The 22,446-nt window shown below is 45.9% G+C and overlaps 1 protein-coding gene across 1 annotated transcript in view; it reads left to right on the forward strand.

The window, feature by feature from the left end:
• Positions 1-6,560: 6,560 nt before the first annotated feature.
• ETV5 (ETS variant transcription factor 5) overlaps positions 6,561-22,446 on the forward strand; it is a 41,235-nt gene continuing 25,349 nt past the window's right edge. The window contains exons 1-5 of the mRNA XM_081910472.1: positions 6,561-6,666; positions 8,693-8,836; positions 8,981-9,068; positions 9,207-9,254; positions 9,505-9,555. Of these exons, the coding sequence (XP_081766598.1) occupies positions 8,792-8,836; positions 8,981-9,068; positions 9,207-9,254; positions 9,505-9,555 (232 nt within the window). The 5' untranslated portion in view covers positions 6,561-6,666; positions 8,693-8,791. The remainder of the gene's footprint in view (positions 6,667-8,692; positions 8,837-8,980; positions 9,069-9,206; positions 9,255-9,504; positions 9,556-22,446) is intronic.

Genomic DNA, 22,446 nt, shown 5'->3' on the forward strand with positions numbered 1-22,446 from the left:
TGTTGTCTCGTGTGAATGAAAATAAGCATCCTGTGTCCGGATTGCAGTAGTTCTCCAAGAAGCTTTCTGATTGTTCAGTGTTCAAGGGCAACACAATTGCAATGAGTAGAAAGGAGGACCTTAAAAAGCAAGGGCACCTTCTGCAAAACAGGCCATAGCTAGCCCAGGTGCCGGAAAACAACAGCATCAAAACAAACGGTGATGACAAAACAGAGGAGAACCCCAGTCGTGGGCACAGAGTAGGATGGTGGTGATCCCATTGTCCTCCATGCAAGAAAAAGAACAAAAATGACACTTGACCTGCTCAACCACATTTACAGTTGCCTATCATTCAAGTAGCCATTGGTTACAAGTCATTAGGGGACCAATGGCAACCTCAGTCTCTCTGTTTTCTGGTGTTGGTGTAGCACACATGCGCCACTTTATTGGCGTAATTGTAATACAACCCAGCCACAGCAGAGTCCTTGGCTCCAGGCTATCATTACATTGTCTGTCTTGGGAAAGCGCTCATCATAACAACCCATTGCCACAATCAAGCCCGTAATACCAGCTGCAGTCAACAGCAACGTCAGTCCAAACCAAAATGAAATCTGAGGCTCCTCTAGCAGGCAATTGGCAAAATACACTCTAACCAAGGTTCTGGGAGTTCCTTCACTTTTAGCTGGTATGTTCTTGAAGACCACATGTTGGATCTACCAAGTCATTCATTCACAGTTTATTGGAACATAGTCAGACCACTGGTTGGTCTAACTATGTATTGCCCAATTATCATTCATGGCCATTAGCCATGGTGGCTGATGGGGAATCCAATAACATCTGGAGAGTACTGCATTGGCTTCCCCTGGATATTCCAACCTGAACAGAGCTGTTAGCTCTTGCTTCTAGCCCTGACACCTAAGGGAGACTTTAGATCACCTGCCTTCCTTGAAACTGGGTGAAGGGCATTGGACTGTCACTTGTCCTGTAAATAACAAATTCTGGATAGGAAGCATTTTGCCCTTGAGCTCCCATGTCTTCTACACATACTTGGCCCATCTCCAGCTATGACAAAGTCATGAAACAATTGTTGGGATGCTGTAGAAGCAGGGGACTTCCAATCATTTCATCCTCTTCGTGTTTTGGAAGTCCAACAAAAAAGCAAGCCCAGTTGTAGCAGTGACGGAACATTTCCATTCATATTTTTTTTAGGGAACATTTCATTTTAAAATAAAAAGACTGATTTATGTCATTGTAGCCGGTATAAATCAAAGCTCCTGGTTTAAAAATAATCAGTTTCTTTCCCCTCCCCATCACCCTCCACCCCAGGAGAACAAAAATAAAAGGCAGCAGCAGGCAAGCTCACGTGTCTCCAAAACCAAAGAAAAAACTCCATGTGAAAGGTATTGTGTTAAATTTAGAGCCTATGGTTGTTGGGGTTTTTTTTTTTAGAATGGGTTATATTTAGGCAAATTTATTCTACCCTCTCTCCAGCAGAGCTTCAGTGGAAAAGTATAATGTAGAAGGCAAAGGATGACTTCAAACAGTTTCTTCCATCAAACCAGCTAATAAAACAGGCTTTGTCGAGGCTGCAGAACCATCATTCCATGGGTCCACCACTTAGCCTTAGAAATAATTTTATACCCGAAAAATTGCACAGAATGGACATAATTTTAGAGGCCCAGCCTGAATTATATCCTCCTGGCCACTTGCCAGAACAGATGGGTCCAAAGCTTCCCCCCCCCCACAAAAAACCCCCAAACCCATTGGAACTGTTCAAGCTGTCACTGTAAGGTGTCATAGCATATGCACAGCATATGCATAGCTAAGGAGGCCCAGAGGTCAGTTGCATGCATGGCCCATGAATGTATTAACAGACCCACATGTGTTCAATACACATGACTCCCCCCCCCCGAATTCTGGGGGCTGTAGTTTGTTAACGGTGCTGGAAATAGTAGCTTTGTGAGGGGGAGACTATAGTTCCCAGGGTTTTTTTGGAGGGAGTCATATGCTTTAAATGTGCATTGAATATGTTTCAAATGTATATAATGTGGATCTGGAGTTATGGAGGTGGATATTGTTCCTACATATTCACACACCCATAACAACACCTTGCAAAGAATACTGCCCATTTAAACCTTAATAAATCTTCCCCAGAGTTACTTAAGAAAGTCCTGAAAGGAAGGCAGAAAAGAAGAAGCCCTGGCCAGGGAGTTCATAACCATCACTTCCTGGAAGTGGCCTCAGAGAAAGATTGGGGCTTCCTGACACAGGGATGGACAAATCCATCTCTGTTTGATCTGCGTCATTTTTGCGTTTGATTATTCATAAATCTGTTCTGTCCCATTCCTGTACATTTGTTTACGGAAAGCATATGCTGTGACGTGCATTTTTGGCACGTCTCCTGAACATATCACAAAATTTGGAGAAGTGCAAAATCAGAAAGATAATCACATTCTGATCTCTGTGTTAATCCAAGAGATGTGAATTAGGTCGGTTCACTTAAAACACAGACCAAATTATTTTTTTCTTCAATTATATCCTGGGGCTACTTAAGAAAGACTTGTGTGCCTTGAGAGAAGGCCGACAAGAAGAAGTACAGGCCAGGGAGTTTGTCATTGGCTTCTGAAATCAGTGTGAGATAACACAGTCCTGTATGTTGGGCCATTTGTTTGTTTTTATATTTTTAAACTGCAAACTGCCTTGGCAAAGCAAGCGGTATATAAGTACAATGAATGAATGAATGAATGAATGAATGAATGAATGAATGAATGAATATCTCTCATGTGATTCTATATTAGTTCTCCAATTTTGCCATGGTGCCTACAGACAGCATAAAGTACAAGTAGCCAATGCAATGCCCTAAATATGCTGAGGGACTCCAACTCCCATCAGCATGGCCAATGGTCAGGGGGAATGAGAACTGGAGTCTAATGACGTCTGGCTTTCCATGGTTCCTTCCAAAAGATGCCAGGGCTCTGTTGCTATCAGCATACAAAACTCCTGTCACCCCACCAAAATGTGGGATATCTACAATGCAGTCAAACCAACAATGCACGTTTGCTAGATAGGCTGAAGTTCACAGAGTTTTCCTGTAAGTTTGCTAGAGAGAACGCTGTGAGATGCTCCAACTGTGCCCTGACCCAGGGAGGGCATAGCAGATATATACAGTGGTGGAGCTTCATGCTCTGGTACTGGGGGCGGGGAGCAGGCGGGGGTGTGGCTGGCACACATCCTGGGGGCATGGCACCCAGCGGGGGGGGCAGCTGTGATGGCACCCCCCTCTTCCTCTTCCAGTGGATATATATACCAGTATTCTGAGTGAGTAAATGTTCTTTTTACCTTTTTACCTTTTACAGGATTGTGGGATTTAAAGAGGGAGAAAATACCAGGAGAATCCAGTCTGCCTTAAAGCATCCTGTATTACTTAAATTAAAAAAGCTAAAACTAGCCTATCTAAACTTTCTTTTAAGTGATATACTCTGCTGAATTCACAAATGTGAGGAAAGAATGATAATATCTAATAAATATATCCTCTCCTAGCATCTGTACTTATTCCTACACAAAGCCTCTAAGTAGCCCAGCAAGTACAGTAGAGCTTGCCTAGGAACTGAACCCAGGACCTCTTGAACCCTAAGTGACCATCATGCCCCTAGACTAGCAAGCTCAACTTGCCTTATGCTTTCATTCCTGACCATATAGGTGTATGTATATATATGTGTGTGTGTGTTTGCTCTTAGAGAAAGACGTGAAAAGACGTGAATTAAAGATAATCCTCGCTAGGAAAAAGATAAAGTAACTCTCAGCAAAGAGAAGGCGAAACCTCGCAACAAGCTGCTCTGCTTCCTCGTGCAACCCGCCTGTCTGTCTGAAACAGCAACTGACGCCAAAGCATGACTTGGAAGCACTCACTGGCCCGGACCCAAGTGTTCCCACAAGTTTAATTACATTGCTATCAGTTGAACAATTCATAGGAGCATGTTAAGATCAGAAGAACTCAATGGGTTGTGAATTGGTAGTGTTTTTATAAGTCACCAGAGCAGCCTTTGCCAATGCAATGCCCTGCAGATGTTTTGGGCTACAACTCCCATCAGCCCCTGCCCATCTGCAGGGCATCATGATGGCAAAGGCTGAATCAGTGAGATAGTGGGGAAATGTGTGGAAGTGAAATGGCATGGGTCAGCTGGTGGGGCCTGGACCAAGTTTGCCTTCTCTTTTTCCTGCTGGCTTTGTCCCACTTTTCTGCCTCTTCTTACTCAGAGCTACTCTTGCAAGCCCTCTTTCCTCTTTCCCATGCCACAGTCTGCAACTGCTGTCGCTGCCTCTACTTCTGTATGAACTTCAGGCCCATGCCACCTCAACTTCCCTTTTCCCTCACACTGTTTCTTTGCTTACTTGCCTGCTGCCGCCATGTGCACCCTGTCCTGTACCTCCCTTTTAAGGCTACCTGCATTGCCCAACAAACCTCACTTGTCAGGCATAATGGGCGTCCATTCTGAGATGATCTGTGCCAGTGCCTTAGACTCACCCTCCCAGTGTCACTGGCGAAAGTGGCTCCCTCCAGTGGCAGAGCTTCATGCTCTGGCACCGGGGGGGGGGCGGAGAGCAGGCGGGGATGTGGCTGGCACGCGTCCCGGGGGCGTGGCTCCCAGCACGGGCAGGGGGGCAGCCATGATGGCACCCCACCAGGATCACGCTGCCAGGGGCGGTGCGCTCCCCCCGCTCCCCCTTCCTCCATCAGTGGCTCCCTCTCCACTTCAGAACTGAGTTTAGGGCCCTAAAAGATCTCACTTGAGCAAACTGAAATTCAGGCAATCTGGGGGACCCATTGACTTGCTGACTAGTTGTGCTAGATATATATGCTACCTCCAGGATTAGAGGCGCTGCCTTCATGGGCAACCTTTAGCCATCTGTTTGGCTATTGTGGGGAACAGGATGCTGGACTAGACGAGTCCTTCATTGGATCCTGCAGGGTGCTTCTTGTTTTCTCAACCTGTAAGTAAGAATAGGGTCTCTGAGTGGGTGCAGCCCAAAAGCACACTTAGAGCAGCAGAAGAGAAGCTGCTTTGCATATGGGGGTCTAGTTTAATCCCTGGCGTCTCCAAGCATGGGCATAGCCAAGGAGGCAGGCAGCTGTCCCCACTAAATCTATCAAAATCAATAAAAATCTGAGGTTCTGCCCCCCCCCAACAAAAATCATGGCTACGCCCATGTCTCCCAAGTCCCAAAGGAGTCCTGAAATGCCAGTCAGTGTAGGAGGGCCAGTGGTCTGACTTGGTTAAGGCAGCTTTCAAGCAAGTAAACAGGCACAGGACACTGTAGTTACAATGCAACTCTATGCCTCTTTACTCATAGGGAAGACCCCACTTCATGCCAGGTTAAGTGTGTACACACTGGGTTGCAGCCTGAGGCTATTCCAGAAGTCCCAGGAAGGACTCGCAGCAGTTTCTGCAGCCGGATCCTATCGCACTTCTCTTTTGAGTTAAGCATTACTGGCGCGACCAGAGCATGGATCTGTCCAGCGACCCAACAGTCTAAGCCTATGCGTGCATGGGCTGAAATGTTAACAGCATGGGGAGGCAAACTAAGGTCCAGGGGCCAGATCCAGCCTAATCACCTTCTAAATCTGGCCCTCGGACGGTCTGGGAATCAGCGTGTTTTTACATGAGTAGAATGTGTCCTTTAATTTAAAACGCATCTCTGGGTTATTTGTGGGGCCTGCCTGCTATTTTTACATGAGTAGAATGTGTGCTTTTATTTAAAATGCATCTCTGGGTTATTTGTGAGGCATAGGAATTCGTTCATTTTTTTTCCCCAAAATATTATCTGCCCCCCCCCCCACAAGGGACAGTGGACCGGCCCCCTGCTGAAAAAGTTTGCTCTTCCCTGGTTAACAGGCTTTGCACTGAAAAATGCGGTCGTTGGATTAATGCCCCAGACGAAAGGCCAGAAGATTTTGTTCCTGCCATTTCCCCCTTGAGCTGAATGAGCAGGGCAGTGCTGGGGGCACGGTGTTCCCTCACTGATTTCTGGTGGGGGTGGTAATAAGAATGAAGTTCAGGTGCCAAGATCGAGGGCGACCTGCTATGGCGATTGTTTCTTATTCCGGCCGCCGCCGAGCTGGCCGGTTGTCGTGAGATGGTCCTGCGTGCGGCCACGAGGCGAAAAAGAAGGCGGCGGCGGCGGCACGGGACTGTGGGCAGCCAAGAAGCGTTCACTTCGTAACGGAGCTGGCAAAAACAGACTCTCTGCCGCCGAGCTGCGCGTTCCCTTTAAATCCCTCCCTGCGCCTCTGCCTCGCCCTCGGAACGCGACCATTCTTTCTTTTCCTTTTTTTATGAATGAAAACGCTCCTCGAAAAAAGTATGTAAATCAAGGCCGCCTTGATTGGCTATATTTCCCTGGAGGAAAAAAACATTAGGCAGTTCATCGTTGCGAGGAGGCGGGCTTAGAACGCACTGGCTGGGCCGCCGCAGCCATTCAGGACCGGGAGGCGTTGCAACATCCGAGCGCCATTGGGTGCGTGGTAGGGTAAACAAGCTGAGACTGACAACCTCTGGCGGGGCCGTGGGCCAATGGGGACGGGGCGGGGCGGGCTCTGGAGGCCGCTCGGGGGCTCCGGCAGCAGCCCGAGGAAGAACCAGGGCTTCTAGCGACTGCACAGCGGCAGCGCGCTAGTTCTATGGCCAGGTGAGGAGGGGCGAAGGCGACGCAGCCTCCGGGGACTGGGGTCGGGGGTCCTGAGCGGTGGGGTGCTGGGAGTTGTGGGGTCGGCTGGGCGGCCTGAGAAGGAGGCTGGCGGGGGCGCAGGTGTTCGGGGGTGCAAAGTAATGCGGGGGGGTTGTGTTTGGATAAGCTTGGGATGCCGTGGCTGAGATGGAGGCAGTGATTCGGTCTGCTGGAGCCTGGGGTAAGCAGTGGGGCTGGATCTCAGGTGCGGGAGGGGGCAGCTCTGGGGGCTGCAACAGAGTGCCGGGAGGAGAAGCTACGGCGTAGCCTTTCCAAAGGAAGGCTGCACAGCCGCGCCGCCACAGGCTGCAGCAGGCACTGGCTGGGTCGGGAGGTGGTTGCTGGTGGCGGTGATGTGTTTTTTTGTGAATGTGGGCGATTTTATGAATGGAGCTGGTTTTGTGTGAATGAAGCCTTGAGTGCGGGGGCGGGGGCTGCGTCTCCTCGCGGCGTTCTGCACAGGGCTGTAGGGGTGGGGGCGCCTCTGAAGGCGTTTCGTGAATGGAGCGAGCTGGGAAGTGCGTGCCTTGTTTTTGTGAATGGGGCCCTACGCCGGGGATCTCGTTACACTCTACCTGCTCTTGTTGCTTGCTCTGCCATTCATAAAACTTAAGCCAGATTTGCACACGGGGGAGGGGATGCTAATTGTATTGTTTGGCTGCGTTAAAGGCTTTTCCTAGGGATATGGGGGGGGAGAGGGGAGGCGAATCGCAGCGGCCAGATAGAAAAGCGGATTTAGTACGCGCGACATAATGTTTTTAAAGATGTTGCTTCCAATCGCCGTTTTTGCAAAAAAAAAAATGCTCTGAATCGACGGGGCAAGTTCGGAATGGAAGATATTTGTGTCCGCGGTGATATTTAGGAGCAGTTTGCAATAGTTGGCCAGCTAGGCTAGATAAAGAAGTTCATAACCGATCTCGCTACCACCACCTTTCTTTCGTCTCTCTCTCCCCCCGCCGCCAACCCCATGTTATGAAACGCACTTACTCAAGGTTTTTTTTTTTAAGACCACAGATTCTGTATTTTTGAGAGGAGTTCGTAGAAAATACTGCTTTTAAAATACTGCTTCTTTTAAACAGGCCATAAATCTCTCTTGTGTTTAAACTTCACGGTGAATTTACTTAAGGGGTGACTGAAAACTGCCCTTTGCTTAGCAGATTTCTTGAAGATATACGAGCTGTTCAATAGCAGCAAAAGTTGCATCAGCAGAACAAGGGACCGAGCAGTTTTCCAATTCGCGCTGGGTCTTATGCCAGCCTAACATGGATATTTCTTGCAGTGTGTTTTTAAGCTTTCGAGTAAATTATCCGAGATTTCCTTGGCGATCAAAGGTTTAGATCAGCAAAAAAATAAGCTACTTCAAACAATGCTTGAATGGCTTCAGTACTAAGCACAGTTTCTAGTAGCATTGAAATCAAGGGATCTTTTCGGTTTGCATTGGTTAGGCATAAGTTAAAAGAGCATTGGCTCTCTTTGTAACCTAGAGGAGTTGCATGCAGATAATTATCATCTCCAGAAAGCCAAGCTGTTTCACTAACTCCAGTCGACTTTCCTGTGCACTTGTTGCTATTTATATTTTATCTTTCGACCATGTAGGGAGAAAATGTACTCCAAGCCATGTGATCTCTGCCTTATAATCCATGCCGTTCCCTATGTTTGTTCTTAAGCGGTTGTAATTCGCATTTAGTGATGTCACGACTGTTTCCATAGTAACTCTGTGACATCATGGATTAAAGGTTGGGGCTTTGGTGTGTTGGTTTAAAAAGAGCAGCAACTTAATGAATGGATATCATAGCAACTAGCTAGAGGGGGGTAATACTATAATTTGTCTTCCTCCCTCCCCCATGTTTAATGTGTGTTAACTAAGCACAAAAGATAACCCTCAAAGCTTGCAGAACATGCTCGTGTGCTGTTAGAGATGGTCTCTTCAGGTGCCTTAAAGGCAGAACATTGTCTGATTCCTCTGTCTTTCTCTTCTCCCTTCCAGCCTGAAATCTGCCAGAACTAGATTCTGAAAACTCTTCTCATCCTGGAATTACTCAATGCTAAAAACGTTCGAGGGAATATTAAAGAATTTGCAAGCACAATGGATGGTTTTTATGATCAGCAGGTCCCTTTCATGGTCCCTGGGGTAGGACTTCATTTTTTTTTAATGCGGTTTTGTTTTCTTATCATGTGATGCCCCCTGCTCCTTTGTACAAAGTTCATGTTGCTTCTGCTCTTTTGTGTTTTTGAATGATTGCCCTTCATAGTTACATTTCTTTGCTTCTACCAGAAACCTTGCACAGATGAATGTCGAGGCAGGCCAGTAAATGACAGAAAAAGGAAGTTTCAGGACACTGACTTGGCTCATGATTCTGAAGGTAGCGAAGAATTGCCTCCTTTTTTGTTGTTGATGTTTGAAAAAAGCATCTTTGAAACATCACCATTTTAAGCAGCATGTGAAAAAAGCATGTAAGCAGAAAAAAAATACGCAATTTTTTGTTCTTATTTTCTTTCAGAATTGTTTCAGGATCTCAGCCAGTTGCAGGAGGCTTGGTTAGCTGAAGGTAAATCCTTGTTGATATCACAATTCTGTGTCCCATTGAGCTTTGACAACCTATTGGCTATGATAATTGGTCGTGCTTGTCATTTCTATGGAATCTTTTTTCTTTTTTTCTTTTTTTGCAACGTATTTTGTAATGTATGTCGTTAATATTTATTTTGGCTTGGGAGCTCCTTTGTCTTTAGATAAGGAAATGTAGGCTTTAATTTATTAATTAATTGGTGAAAAAACCTTGTTTTTCCCCTTTCTTTTAGCCCAAGTTCCTGATGATGAACAGTTTGTCCCAGATTTCCAGTCTGATAACTGTAAGTCATTCTCTTGTTCATTTGTCTGCCTGCTGTGAAATCTGTAGTGTCATTGCAAAATGTGTGACAGGTTTTAGTTGCTCCCTTGGTTTTTGCTTCTGTTAATTTAATGTAGCTCCAAAGTGTATTTTTGCAAGTTTCTTGTTGAATCTGTGGATCTTGACGAGAAGGGAGCAGACAGAAGGTGTGGACACTGACTGTTCTGTTAACGGCACTGCTTTAATTGGCAGACTTAGGATATTTATTTGAGCATCTCTGGGGCTGCCTATTAACCTTGATCTCTGCAGAACCCTTTCAAGCCCCCATGAATACTTCATAATGTAAGAGATATTAAAATCCATTTGACAGCAAGCACAAGAGCACTCTGTCTCTCACCAGCCCTGTGCCTTCCAATTCCCTCAATGACTTTTCTGGCTATTATAGCCGCAGCTATAGCGAAGCTGTGAAGGACAAAGCTTTGCTGGTGAAACTTGAGCAGCTTTAGGGAGCATTCGTCATTGGCAAGCCAGCAGCTCTGAGAAGGCGGCTAGAGCAGCCGTCCCTCTCGCACTGCACCACCCCCAAAACTCTCCCTTACCTGCAGCATCTGAGAGCTCAGCACCTGGGCCTCTGCAGGCAGCAAGCTATTTAGGCACGCATGCTTTCTGCATATTTTTTGACTGTGACTTGGGGGCGTTGGAGGTTAAATAAAAGCAAGGTGATGTTCTTAAAAGTGTAAAGTGGAAATGTCACTCCGCATCCACTCAGGGTGTGTGTGTGTGTAGCTGTTCCGATTGCCACAGAATTTGAAGGGAAGAAAACATAGCCTGCAGTGGAACGGATTCTTGATTCAAACTCTGTCACAGCATGCAGTGGTGTATCTTGCGCTACAGTAAATGCATGTTAATTATTGCCCTTTGATTACTTTGAAGTAAGTGGGAAGCTTGCCATGAAAGCTTCCTCAGACTGGTTAGTGTGTGTGTGTGTGTGTGTGTGTTTTCTTTCCTCCTCCCTGAGATGAAAGGCAGCCCGGAGTAAGAAATTTTCTCTCTGTGTTGACATTCTAACCCAACCCTTCCAGTTCTCCTGCTCGGAGCAGTATAAACTGCAGCCGGGCTGTGTGGGAGGAGATGTTGTTGGCAGAGGCGCGCTCTCTCTCAGCAAGCTTTTACGGTTCAGGAGCCTGAAGGATTGTGGGGGAAACAAAATGTCTTCTCCAGAGTTCTGGGCCTCCACAGCAAACCTTTTGTGAGAGGAGTTCTGTTTGGGTTAAAAAGACTTTTCCTTCTGGACTGAGCATCCTCTATGTATTCTGTGTTTGTGGCGAGCAAGTCGATGGCAGGAGGGGATTCTCAATGGAAGCTGTTTATATATCAATGAGTTGCTTCCTGCCTGGAATGGATCTAGTAATGCCAAATTTAAATCTTACTGGAACCATGTGTCTGCAGGGGAGACAGGCTTCCCTTCTGACCTGTAGAGGTCTTTCAAGCCACTCAGGCTAGTGAAACCGATTGCCAGGGGTTGGAGAGAGGATTGTGCCCTCTGTATAGCAGAAGGGCTAAATTCTGAGTGAAGGTGAGAAGACATATCGCTAAAACCTGCTAAAGTTCCCAAAGGGTGAGGGGATCTGCAAAGTGTAACTCTATGGCCTTTGAGAGCCTCAGTAATGCAGTTTGCTGTATAGCACCAGAATAGCTGATTGAATAGATGAATAGAGAGAAATGAACAGGGCATCTTTTGCACTTGAAAGGGTTTCTGGAGCTCTTGCTTAATATGTCATAGATGGATGGATGATGATTCATGGTTTGCATTATTACTGTGGTTTCTGGCACAGAAATCAACTGCTGCATGAGTAACATGCTAATCCTAAACACCCTGAACTAGAGTTCTGTTTAAAATTGGTGCGACTTGGTGCCAAGTAAATGAGTTTAGAATTGGGGCTGTTCAGGAGACAGTTGGTGCTGTTTTGCCTCAAAATGTTTGCTTGGAATGTGTGGTCTTAGAATTAGGACCAGTCCTATGTATTTTAATTTGGTTGATGGTGGTGGGTTTTCATTTCTTCTGCTGCTTCCTATTATGTAATTGCATGAATGCATTTACTTGAGTACCCTTGTAGGTGGCACTTAGAAAAGCTAATTCTTTTGCAAGGTCTATAAAAAGCACAATATGTCTGCACACATCTCTGCCTCTGTTCTGACTCTCGTTCTCTAAGAATGGCACTGTGACAAGCTTTAGGTTAAGGTGCCTGTTTCCTATTACTTGTTGGTCTTACTGTCCTATTTTTATTTTTCTACTATTTCTTCCGCTTTAATGAGGGTCTCTTCCAGATGTTGGGTGACATCCAATGCTGTCTGCACACTTGCGTAATGAGACTTTTGGTTTCTCTTTGGGCACCCATGTGCTCCCCAAATCTACTCTGAAGGATTGGGGGTTGCAAGGGGGAGGAGAGTAAGGAGAAGCCCCACAACACAAGAGGATGCCTGCTCACACTACCTTGGATCTCGCCCACTGTGTTTTTCAGACAATTGTTAGCGTTTGTTGAGCAGGCTCCAGATGGCTTTCCTCTATGGTAACGGTTCTGTTTTGGTGAGAGAGATGAATTCCCTTGGCTAGCAAATGACATAAAGGTTAGCTCTCTCCGTGTTTGTGTGTGTCACCTCTGACATCGCCAGTGGACCACTCTCTTCCCTTATCCACACATCCTATCCTGTGACAATTTAAAAATGCTTGGGAGTTTGAGCTCTCCCTTTCTGTGCCCAACAAGCATCTTATTGCTATTTGCTATTTCAGGGGTTTCTTATTGCTCATATTGTTTACATTTTAAAATGTGGGCTACTTTGGACAACTGATTGAAAAAGTGAAATGTACAATGAAAAGAACAAAGAAATGAAGAAAACGTCAATGGTTTTTTTTAAAGGAAAAGTGCGATATATACATGAATTGTAACTTGCCCAGGGATAATATGATGGAGGTGAGGTTAAACGTAGAGTTAATACATAAAATATTGATTAGAATAAATGATCCTCAACCAAAAAAAGTTGCAGGAACACTTGTGTAGCCTCAACATGGGAACCCAGCCCAGCTGCAACTCTTCCCCACCCCAGCTTATAGCCTGCCATTTTGTCAACTTTTTTTTCTTCCTTTGGAGCAGTAAGGGTGTATTTTCTCTTGAAGTAGCCTTCGATAACCCTGTGAAGGTTAAAAGGGTGAACAGTTACAACCTTCTTCCTGTACGTTCCTGATAATGACTTGAATTATTAAACAGGCAACGACTTCCTGTGGCTAAGGATGGGTTAGTGGATAAAGATAAAGGGGCCAAGGGAGACAATGGTATTTCAGAGAGTTGATAACAGTCTTGAAGAGGGATTGCGGTTCCTAATGTATACACTCGAACTTGCTTTACTTTATGATTTATTGTGCTGCATTTGGACCTGCCTGCTATATTTAATCTCCATTGTGGGTCTTAAGTTAGCCATCACTAACTTAGCCCTTTGTTGTTGTTTAGTCATGTCCGACTCTTCGTGACCCCATGGACCAGAGCACGCCAGGCACTCCTGTCTTCCACTGCCTCCCATAGTTTGGTCAAACTCATGTTGGTAGCTTCAAGAACACTGTCAACCAACTCGTCCTCTGTCGTCCCCTTCTCCTTGTGCCCTCCATCTTTCCCAACATCAGGGTCTTTTCCAGGGAGTCTTCTCTTCTCATGAGGTGGCCAAAGGATCTGTCCTTCCAGGGAGCACTCAGGGTTGATTTCCTTCAGAATGCATAGGTTTGATCTTCCTGCAGTCCATGGGACTCTCAAGAGTCTCCTTCAGCGCCATAATAACTTAACCCTATCTTCTATGAATGGGTACTGGCCATGATGGCTTCATACTACCTCCAGTGTCAAAGAGGCAATATGTCTCTGAATACCAGTTGCTGGGAATCACAAGTGGGGGAGAGGGCTGCTGTGCTCAAAGCTCCCATTGTTTTCTGTGCATTTTGCGACAGGGAATTTCATCAGCGCAGTTTCTGAGCTCTGGGTGCAGTACTGCGCCGAAGATTTCAGATTAAAACTGCAGAGTGGAAGGAAAGGAGGGCTTTTTCTGCCTCCCCACTTCTAACTACTCTCTGAAGACTGGAGAAGAGACCCTCTTAAGAACATTAGGGGGGTGGGCAGGGGAAGGACTAGACCATGTGAAGAATGAACATAATGTTTTAGCAATTCATTCATTTTCAGCTTTGTATTCTTGTTATAAAAAAGCACGCCTAGACATTCCGTTGTTGTGCCCTTAACCTAGGTGTAAGATGCCCTTTAGCTCCTAGCTTTCATATCTCAGATTCTAACACAGGCTGTCCTGTGTCCTGCTTGCAGGCTTCCCATAGGCGTCTTCTGGTTAGCCACTCTGAGAACAGGATACTGGACTAGATGGGGCTTTGGCCTGATCCAGTGGTGCTCTTTGCATCTTCTTAACTCCCATTGTTTTCAATGGTTCTACTCTTAAATCAGAATTCAAGCTGTTGCTCCAGTTAATGACTTTATTTACAAGGTGGCTTACACAAAATCAACACAGTGAAACCTAAGACGAGAGTGAGATGCAACAAAAAACAAATACAGATTATTTTTGGTAAACTGATCTGGATCAGTGTACACCTGCTTAAGGAATGACATACACTTAGGGCAACACCAGCTTGGCATTTGAGCCTTAATCGCCTTGCCTCTTGTCTTTGCAGAACGGATGAGGTCAGAGATCAAGGGGCAAGTTTTTGTATCCTTTTGTATGGGGAATAACATTTAACTTTCGTTCAGAGTCGGCTCATTGAAATTACTGAATGTATGTTTGCCATGGCCATTAATTTTAATGGGGCTACTCTGAGTAAAAATCTGTATAATGCTACTCAAAGTGTATACGTCATAGGAAGCAGTTCCCTTCCCAAACAACTTTCAGTTCTCTTGAAAATATTGTTGGTCTCTCAACAATGATCTCTGTTTTGTGACAACACAGCTAAAGAAAGTGCCTAGATTTCTGCTGATCAACTCCTATCTCTTTCCTCATGAAGTACCGGTATTTTTAACCACCGGTATTTTTAACCACTTCAGTTGGGGTCAATTCACATGAAAGACTATTTTGATAATACACTAGTGCCAAGAATGGGTAGAGAATGTTGAAAACTCAGAATTATGCTTCCTGCACTTCACTTTTCCCTTGGTGAAAGCATACAGGTGCATTACTGTGTGTGTGAGAGAGAGAATTTGAAGAAATTGGGGCAATTGTTTTCTGGTTTGCGTCACATCTATTTGTAGACACCCTTTGTGGGTCAGAAAAAGGGGAAAGAAGAGCAGAGTTCAGAGATAGGTTCAAAATTGCATGAAAAGCCTTGAAGCATAGAGACTTTGTCCCTTGCCCCTTGATCTCTGACCTCGTCAGTTCTGCAAAGACAAGAGGCAAGGAGATTAAGGCTCAAATGCCAGGCTGGTGTTGATCTGAGTGTACGTCATTCCTTGAGCAGGTGTACACTGATCCAGATCAATTGGCTTTCCATACCCACAAAGCCACACTGTTACCAAGCAACCTGTTTGTGTGTACAAGTCGCTTAGGAGTTGGGAGCAAGCCGCTTCAGTGTGGAAACCAGGTAATGATGGCTGCACATAAGGTCATGGGCAGGTGGTTGGTATCATGCAAGCAAAGATACATCCCTGCATAGAGTCTTAAATAGATATCACCAGCTTTCTAAGTGCAGTGTGAGGATTTGAGCACAATGCAGTATTGGCAAAGAGTTTGCGGCCACATGCTCTGATATAACCCATGCAGGCGCTACAAACAACACTGTGACTTCTGAGAAGTCGCTGTCCATAGGGAAGTATCCAACGAACACATCCTGTCAGCGCAAGGGTTTCCATTTGTGCAACACAGCTTCCCCCCCCCGTACACCCCCAAAATCTGTTCTAGAGGTTTCCCAAGCCCTCCAAAACAGATTTGGGAATGGCGCAGGGTATGCGCAGGGGGAGGAGGGGGGAAGTTCCATTGCGCAAGCGGAAATCCTATGCGCTGACGGGACACGTTAGTTGGCTACTGCCCAAACAGATTAGATAATTTGTCTCCTTCGGGCCACAGGCTCGTCTTTTGACTCTAGTTCTGTTTTTCCAGCTTATGGATGTGTGTTTCCTCCTCTGAAAAGTGTGCGAGTCATCAGACTCACGGTGAAAATGCATATTTCAGCACAGGCCTCCATCAGGAAAATCACATGGTGCAGCTTTTGCTGCACTGTTCTGCTTGAGAGTGTGGATGGGGAATTTCATTCCCATCACCCGCCCCTCAAAAGGATTCCCAGCAACTAGAAAGAAAGCAAATCCAAGGAGAGGAGTATCAGGCCAAACATTCTCCTTGAAGTGCTAGATTTCTATATGCAGGGAGATGTCAGGGGGAGACATGCATTTCAACATGTGATCCCACAAAGAATCTCTAAAGCGGTGCAGTCTAGCAGCACCACGTGACTCTGCTGATGGTGTATTCCAGGTCATTCTATTTGCAAAGTTAGAGCTAAGGCAGGAGGAGAGAGAGTGACTAATTTTGAAATTTGGACATTCAGGATCAAATGGGACACCTGTCTTCTAAACATCTTTCACCCTCCGAAAGCTTACCTCTTTAAACTGGCAAACTGTACCATGATAACTCCTGGTGAAAGCAGTATTGTGGTGTCTCTGCTATGGCATCTCTGAATGGGGTAGAGAGCTCCGCTGGCACAAAGCTCTTTGCATGCAAGTTCCTGGCTGATTTCTTGGTGCTGGTTCAGCATCTATTGTCCTGCTTCACTGCCAGTGCACAGATAAACAAGGCAAAAGCCCTTGGCGCCTCCCACCCCAAGCAGCGCTGCATTCCTGACTTCCTCTCTACCTTGGCGTGTTGAGACATAACCTATAGTTGTGCTGCTTGCTTCTTTCTTTCTAGGTTCTAATTATAGTTAATGTATTAGAACAGGGAAATGAGAATGTGTGCTTTCTCTGAGTGCTGGCATAGGTGTCAGCACCCAAGGAAGGCCCTTTAGGGATGGGCTGCTTCTCTTGTTGCCTGGTAAGGTTTCAGAGGCTGCCGTTGCTAGTACAGTGGTACCTCAGGCTATAGACGCTTCAGGTTACAGACTCCGCTAACCCAGAAATAGTGCCTCAGGTTAAGAACTTTGCTTCAGGATGAGAACAGATATCACACAGTGGCGGCGGCAGGAGGCCCCATTATCTAAAGTGGTACCACAGGTTAAGAACAGACCTCCAGAATGAATTAAGTTCTTAACCCGAGGTACCACTGCTCAGTAATGGATTAATATATAGTGGTTAGGAGGGGTGTGCAAGGGGGGGGGAGAGAGATAGTACCTTGGTTTTCAAACAGCTTAGTTCATGAGCAACTTGGAACTCCAACGCCGCAAACCCGGAAGTAGGTGTTCTGGTTTGCGAACTTTGCCTCGGTTTCTGAACGTTTCAGAAGTTGAATGGACACATTCTGTTCGAAATCCAAGCTATGACTATTAAAAGTTTGATTTGCTTTGGAGGTTTTTAGCTGGAGGTGGTGTTTTGTTCCTTTTCCCCTTTGGCTGCTCAGAAGCAGCATAATGCATGTCTGTCACTTGCTTGATCAGGATTTCCAGACCTGTCTCAAATGTGCCTCTTCAGTGCGGATGCTGCCTGCCTTATTTTGTTTGATGGAATGCACACTTGGATAAATGACCCAGTGGGCACCTTGCTGTGGATTGCGGGGGGGCAGCATCCCATTGAAAACTGGGCAGTTCCAGTAGGCAATGTCTGCACTTGAACCTGTGTCTGATTTTATCCAGCAGCCCTTTTAAATTGCAACAGTGCTTTGGCTTTCATGGATGGAAGCAGGGAAAGGGAACTTGTGGTCATCCAGATGTTGTGAGGAGGGACTTCTTTTAGATAAGCATACTAGAGAGGCCTCTTCAGTTTGTGAGGACTCCTTCCAACCCTACCCCCGTCTCTCTTGTTTGCACCCAGAGTTTCCATACAAGAGACATCCAATGGGGTGGGATGAGAGGGATTTTTCAAGCTGAAATATTGTGTGGGTGGGACATCAAAAGCCAGCCTGTACAGGCAAGTCTTGGCTGGGCTCCTAAAAGAGTTCATATGGGCAAATATCGGTGAGCCTGTGCAGTGAGGGAGTTGGCAGAGGGATGTGCTATTGTACTTTGTTATCCTCTGTCCTGGGAAAGGTGGTATCAGACTTAAAGAAACCAAGCCATGTTTTGAGGTTCAGCACTGCCCACCTTCCTAGGAGCAGGGCGTTTGGTGTAGTATCATCTGGCTGTCCGGATGAATGATGGACTCCATCTTCCATCAGCTCCAGACAGCATGGTCAATGGCTGGCAATGATGGGAGTTGGAGTCCAATGACACCTGGAGGGGCATAGGTTCCCCACCTCTGCCGTAAATGGTGGGTGACTTCTGGAGAGAGAGGGGCCAATAAGAGCTCTGCAGATTGAAACCAAAAACTGGGGCTGTCTCCAGAAGCTAATGTGAGAGCCCATGTAACTTGCATAGGATGTTACATGTCTTAAGCAACATGTTACAGCTTCCAAATATCCTTAAAATCATAGAATCATAGAGTTGGAAGAGACCACAAGGGCCATTGAGTCCAACCCCCTGCCAAGCAGGAAACACCATCAGAGCACTCCTGACATATGGTTGTCAAGCCTCTGCTTAAAGACCTCAAGAGCTGCCCCTTCTTGAACTCAGTAAGAAAGTGCTTTTTTCCCTAAATTGTAGGTGTTTGTTTTTATTTGGCATTATACTAGCAACATCTTTTGTCTTTCCTCCTCCGGGACCCCTATTTGCTGCCTTTTTTCCTTTTGTGAGCAGTTTTTGAGCAATTTGCACCATTTTCACAATGCTGTAGTCCTCAAGAAATGCTATTTTTCCTACACTGGGGATAATTAGCCCTTCTTTTAATCCTCCCCATTAATGCAGGGGCTACAGTAGCTGCTAATAGATGGAGCTGAGAGTGAGGGCACCGTTAGCATCAAGAGGAAATATTCTGTCCACTGGCAGGCAGCCGTTGTTTTGAAGGGAAAAAGTTGATTTTACAAATTATTTTTACTCCCCACCCCCACCCCGGCCAAAGGGCATTTCCGGACCTCACCACAAGTGGGGTTGCACAATCATTTGCAATGAACTCTTTGGAGAGGCTGACTCCCTCCTAGCTATGCAGGCTGTTTCTGCAGTGTTTGAATTCCTTACATAAACGTTGCCCGCAGCACAAGCTTCTCTGTGCAGGACAGCTGGTCTCTGTTATGATCTTAAGTGTCATTTCCCTTCCCCTGATTGGTAGCGCTCAGCTGTGGGGAGAGAGAGGGGTTTTTTTTGTGAATGGATGGAGTATTCCAAATTGGTTGTGAATGGAGGGTGGTGCCTGCTTGCAGATTCTCTCCCCCTCCCTCAACCTCCTTCTTCAATGAATAACTAAGCCCCATTGTGCTGCTGGCAGAAAAACAACCGCTCAAACAACACAGAGACTGTTGGAAAGAAACATGCTTGTGACTGACAGCTGGAACACCTCCAAAGTGAGTTTCCTGCTGTTTGCTGCTCAGCAAGGCCATGCCTATTAGGAAGTGGGGGTGGGAGAGGACAGAGAGCAAATTATAGGGAGTGGGGGGACGGGGACACATTAACACTTGAAATGCCAGCATACTGCCAGAATGAAAATGTATAAGAAATGCAGCTGCTGGTGGTTTTTTTTAAACAAAAACACTAGAGTTTAATGAAATGAGTTGTACTCTTGACTTTTTTGTGTAGCCTTTTCAAACAAGCAAAACCTTATCCCTAAAAAAAAAAAGGCAGCTCAATCCAAGGCACTCTTGGCTCTTCTCTTTTGCCCTCCCGTAGAAAGAAGGATTTGAACAGGTCCAGGGCTTAGCACTAAATGTTCCCTCCCAGATGTGTCCCAACTGCCCCAAAGGAGTGGATGTCTGTGCCCATCTCTGGGAGGCTTTGACAGCACATAGAATGCAGGGAACTGCTAATTGGCGGTGATGGCTGGAAGCTGTCACACCCAGGCTATCCTCTCTCACAGGCAATGGCTGTGCGCTTAGCCTTTGTGGAGATAATACTCCACTTCCGACTAAGCCAAGCTGTTCTGTTCTGTCACTATTTAGGTACAGAACTCTGACGCACTTGCCTTCTCCTAGAACGTCTTCTTTTAGAAATTAATTAGGCTAAGCATATATTAGTTGGTTTAAAAATTATATATAGTAGAAGAACTCTCTGCTGTGGCATGAGGGCCATCGCCAGCCTTCCCTTCATTTTGAGTTCAGCATTTTGGCATTTTAGAGGGCCTGGGTCCTTTGAACCGTTCCCCTCCCTCCCCAGTTTATATACCTTCTGGAGACCCCTTGCTCTTTCTAACTCTAATCTGAAATCTGCTTCCAAATTGCAAAGTGGCAGAATGTGTGCAAGTTGGAATGCATCCTCTTTGGTGATTGCAGAAGGAGAATAGGGTTTGACTTCCATTTCTCTTTGGAGGATTATTAACTGGTCTAGCCAGGGCAACGTGCAATCTCCCAGCAACTATCCGGTGTGCTCCAAACTGGTCTATATTTTTCTTGATGCCCCCACAAAGCATGGGAGAAGGGCCACAGCTCAGTGGAAGAGCCCAAGCTTCCAAGACCTAGCATCTTCAGGTAGAGCTGGGACAAAACCCTGGTCTGAAACCCTGCAGTGCCACGACCAGTCTGCTAGATGGACAAATGGCCTGATTCCATATAAGGCAGCTTCCAATGTCCCTATGCTTCATCTGGAGTGAGCTATTCTCTTGTGATGGAAAACCAGGTTTGGTCTCCTTCAGAATACATTCATCCAGATGCTGGAACAAATAACCTGCCATTCTGGGCTTTGTGTTTTCTGCAGCATTGCAGTGAGTAAGCCCCTGCTGTTATCCCTCTGCAGGGGTGGGGAGGTGTATGCTGTAAAAGGCAAGTTCCTCTAGTAGGACAATTATCTGTGGAGTAAAAGGATGGGAGCCAATTAGACTGACAGCTTCCACCAGAACTAATACTAGGGAAGCCAGTGCCTGGAAAACGTGGTGGTGCAATATGGTGTAACAGTAGAAATTGTATTGGGTGACGTTAAGGAATGAGGCTCTAACCTGCAGATCTCAAGTGTAGCATAGTGATTGAAAGGCACCTGGGAAACTAGGTGGAATAATGGAAATTATAATAGAAGCTCTTAAACAGACACTACTGGTGACTAATGACACTTCTTATGTTAACAGGAGTAGAATGGTAGCTGGTCCACCGGGGTAATTTTGGTATTTCTATATAGAATAGATGATGAGGGGTGGGGTGGTTCCTTTCCCTACCCCATCCCTAAATATCATGGCACCTTTTGCAACAATATTAGAGGCAATGGCCAAATCTTAGAACTCTAGGATATAACACTTCCTTCTGTTATTTGGGGCTCAGGCAGTCAGGCCAAAAGCTTCCAAGGGCTTTCCCCCCTGCTGTTGAGATACGTTTTGCTGCAAGCTTTAAAGATCTTGCCAGTTTGGCAGTACATTCCTATATGAGGAGGAGCATGCTGCCGCAGTTGCCCAGATGAACAGATGATGACAGAAGTGATTCTGATGGCACATAATCTTGCTGAAACAGGAATCTGGGACGTTCTACACAATTCTGTCTTAAACCTAGGAAAGACCCATTCTAGCTGAGATTAGGGTGTGTGCTTCGTGCCTGTTGGTTAAAAGCTTCCTGTGAAGAAACTACATTCATGCAGCTTTTGCACAAGTTTGGTACTGCCTTGTGTAGTAACACGGAATGCAAATAATGCTGTCAACATGATGTTCTGCGTGCTTCAGAGATGAGAATGTACCTCTTAAAATGAGGGATCTGATGAAAGGGCCAGCTTAGCCAATGACCAAATGCAGACATTTGTTGGATTCAGCACTGTGTATTTTTAGAACCAGTTAAGCTGAGAGTTGCTGTGACCCTTGTTGAGGCGAGGTGTTTTTTCTAACAAGGTCGTTCCCTGCTTTGTAATTTATCACCCGGCATTGGCATAGCTGCAGCCCTTGCATCCTCGGAAGTGGACTTCTGTTGCCAAGTCTTGTTTAGGCAGTATAGCGATGTGAAGGATGCATCCCTCTCAAAGGGACATTGGAATGCTAGTAGAGCAAGATTGAACGATCCAATTACAAGCCTAGTTCCCTTATTTCTCTCCATGGAAGCTCAGGACAGGTACTTGCCCAAATTAGCCACATCCCTTGACATTTTTCGATAGCATTTATTTTTGTTGTGTTGGCATAAAATGAGGTGGAAGACACAGAGGAGTTGTGTTGCACTCAGAGTGATCCTAGAAATCCTTATGTGTGAGACAAGAACAGTTGGTGTGATATGCAAGTAGTGGAACTCATTGGTGTGGAATCATTTCTGCCTTACAGCTCTGTATTTCAACCACAATGTTTTTCTCAAGCTGTATTCCATAGAGGTTTAGTGGAGTTCCATAAAATGCAGCTTGTGTACCATTAACCATATTTCCCTGCAATACGCAGCTTGCAGCCAAGGGCTGAGTTTGTTTCAGAGGCACCTGAGGACATGCCCTAGGCCTAGAATATGCCCCAGAATTCCCTGCAACATGCATGATTACTGCTGGAAAGGAAGGGTGGTTAAACTCCATGGTTCTAATAGAATCCTATTCAAGATGTAGAAATCTGCCCATGCTTATGGTACCAAACATGTACCACCATGTTCTCAGTTCCTCTGCATATACAATCTGGTATCCTGAGTTCTCCTCATGTTCTGTTCATGCTATCTTGGAATATGCCAGAAAGTGGAGGTTTGGTCCTTGGGAATGAGAAGTTGTAAAAGCCATGCAGAAACAAGTGTTCTGTGACAATTACCACCCCCACGTTCTCATTCATACCCTCCTTTTCCCCAC

This window comes from Podarcis melisellensis (genome assembly GCF_964234715.1).
Source record: "Podarcis melisellensis genome assembly, chromosome: 5".
NCBI lineage: Eukaryota > Metazoa > Chordata > Lepidosauria > Squamata > Lacertidae > Podarcis > Podarcis melisellensis.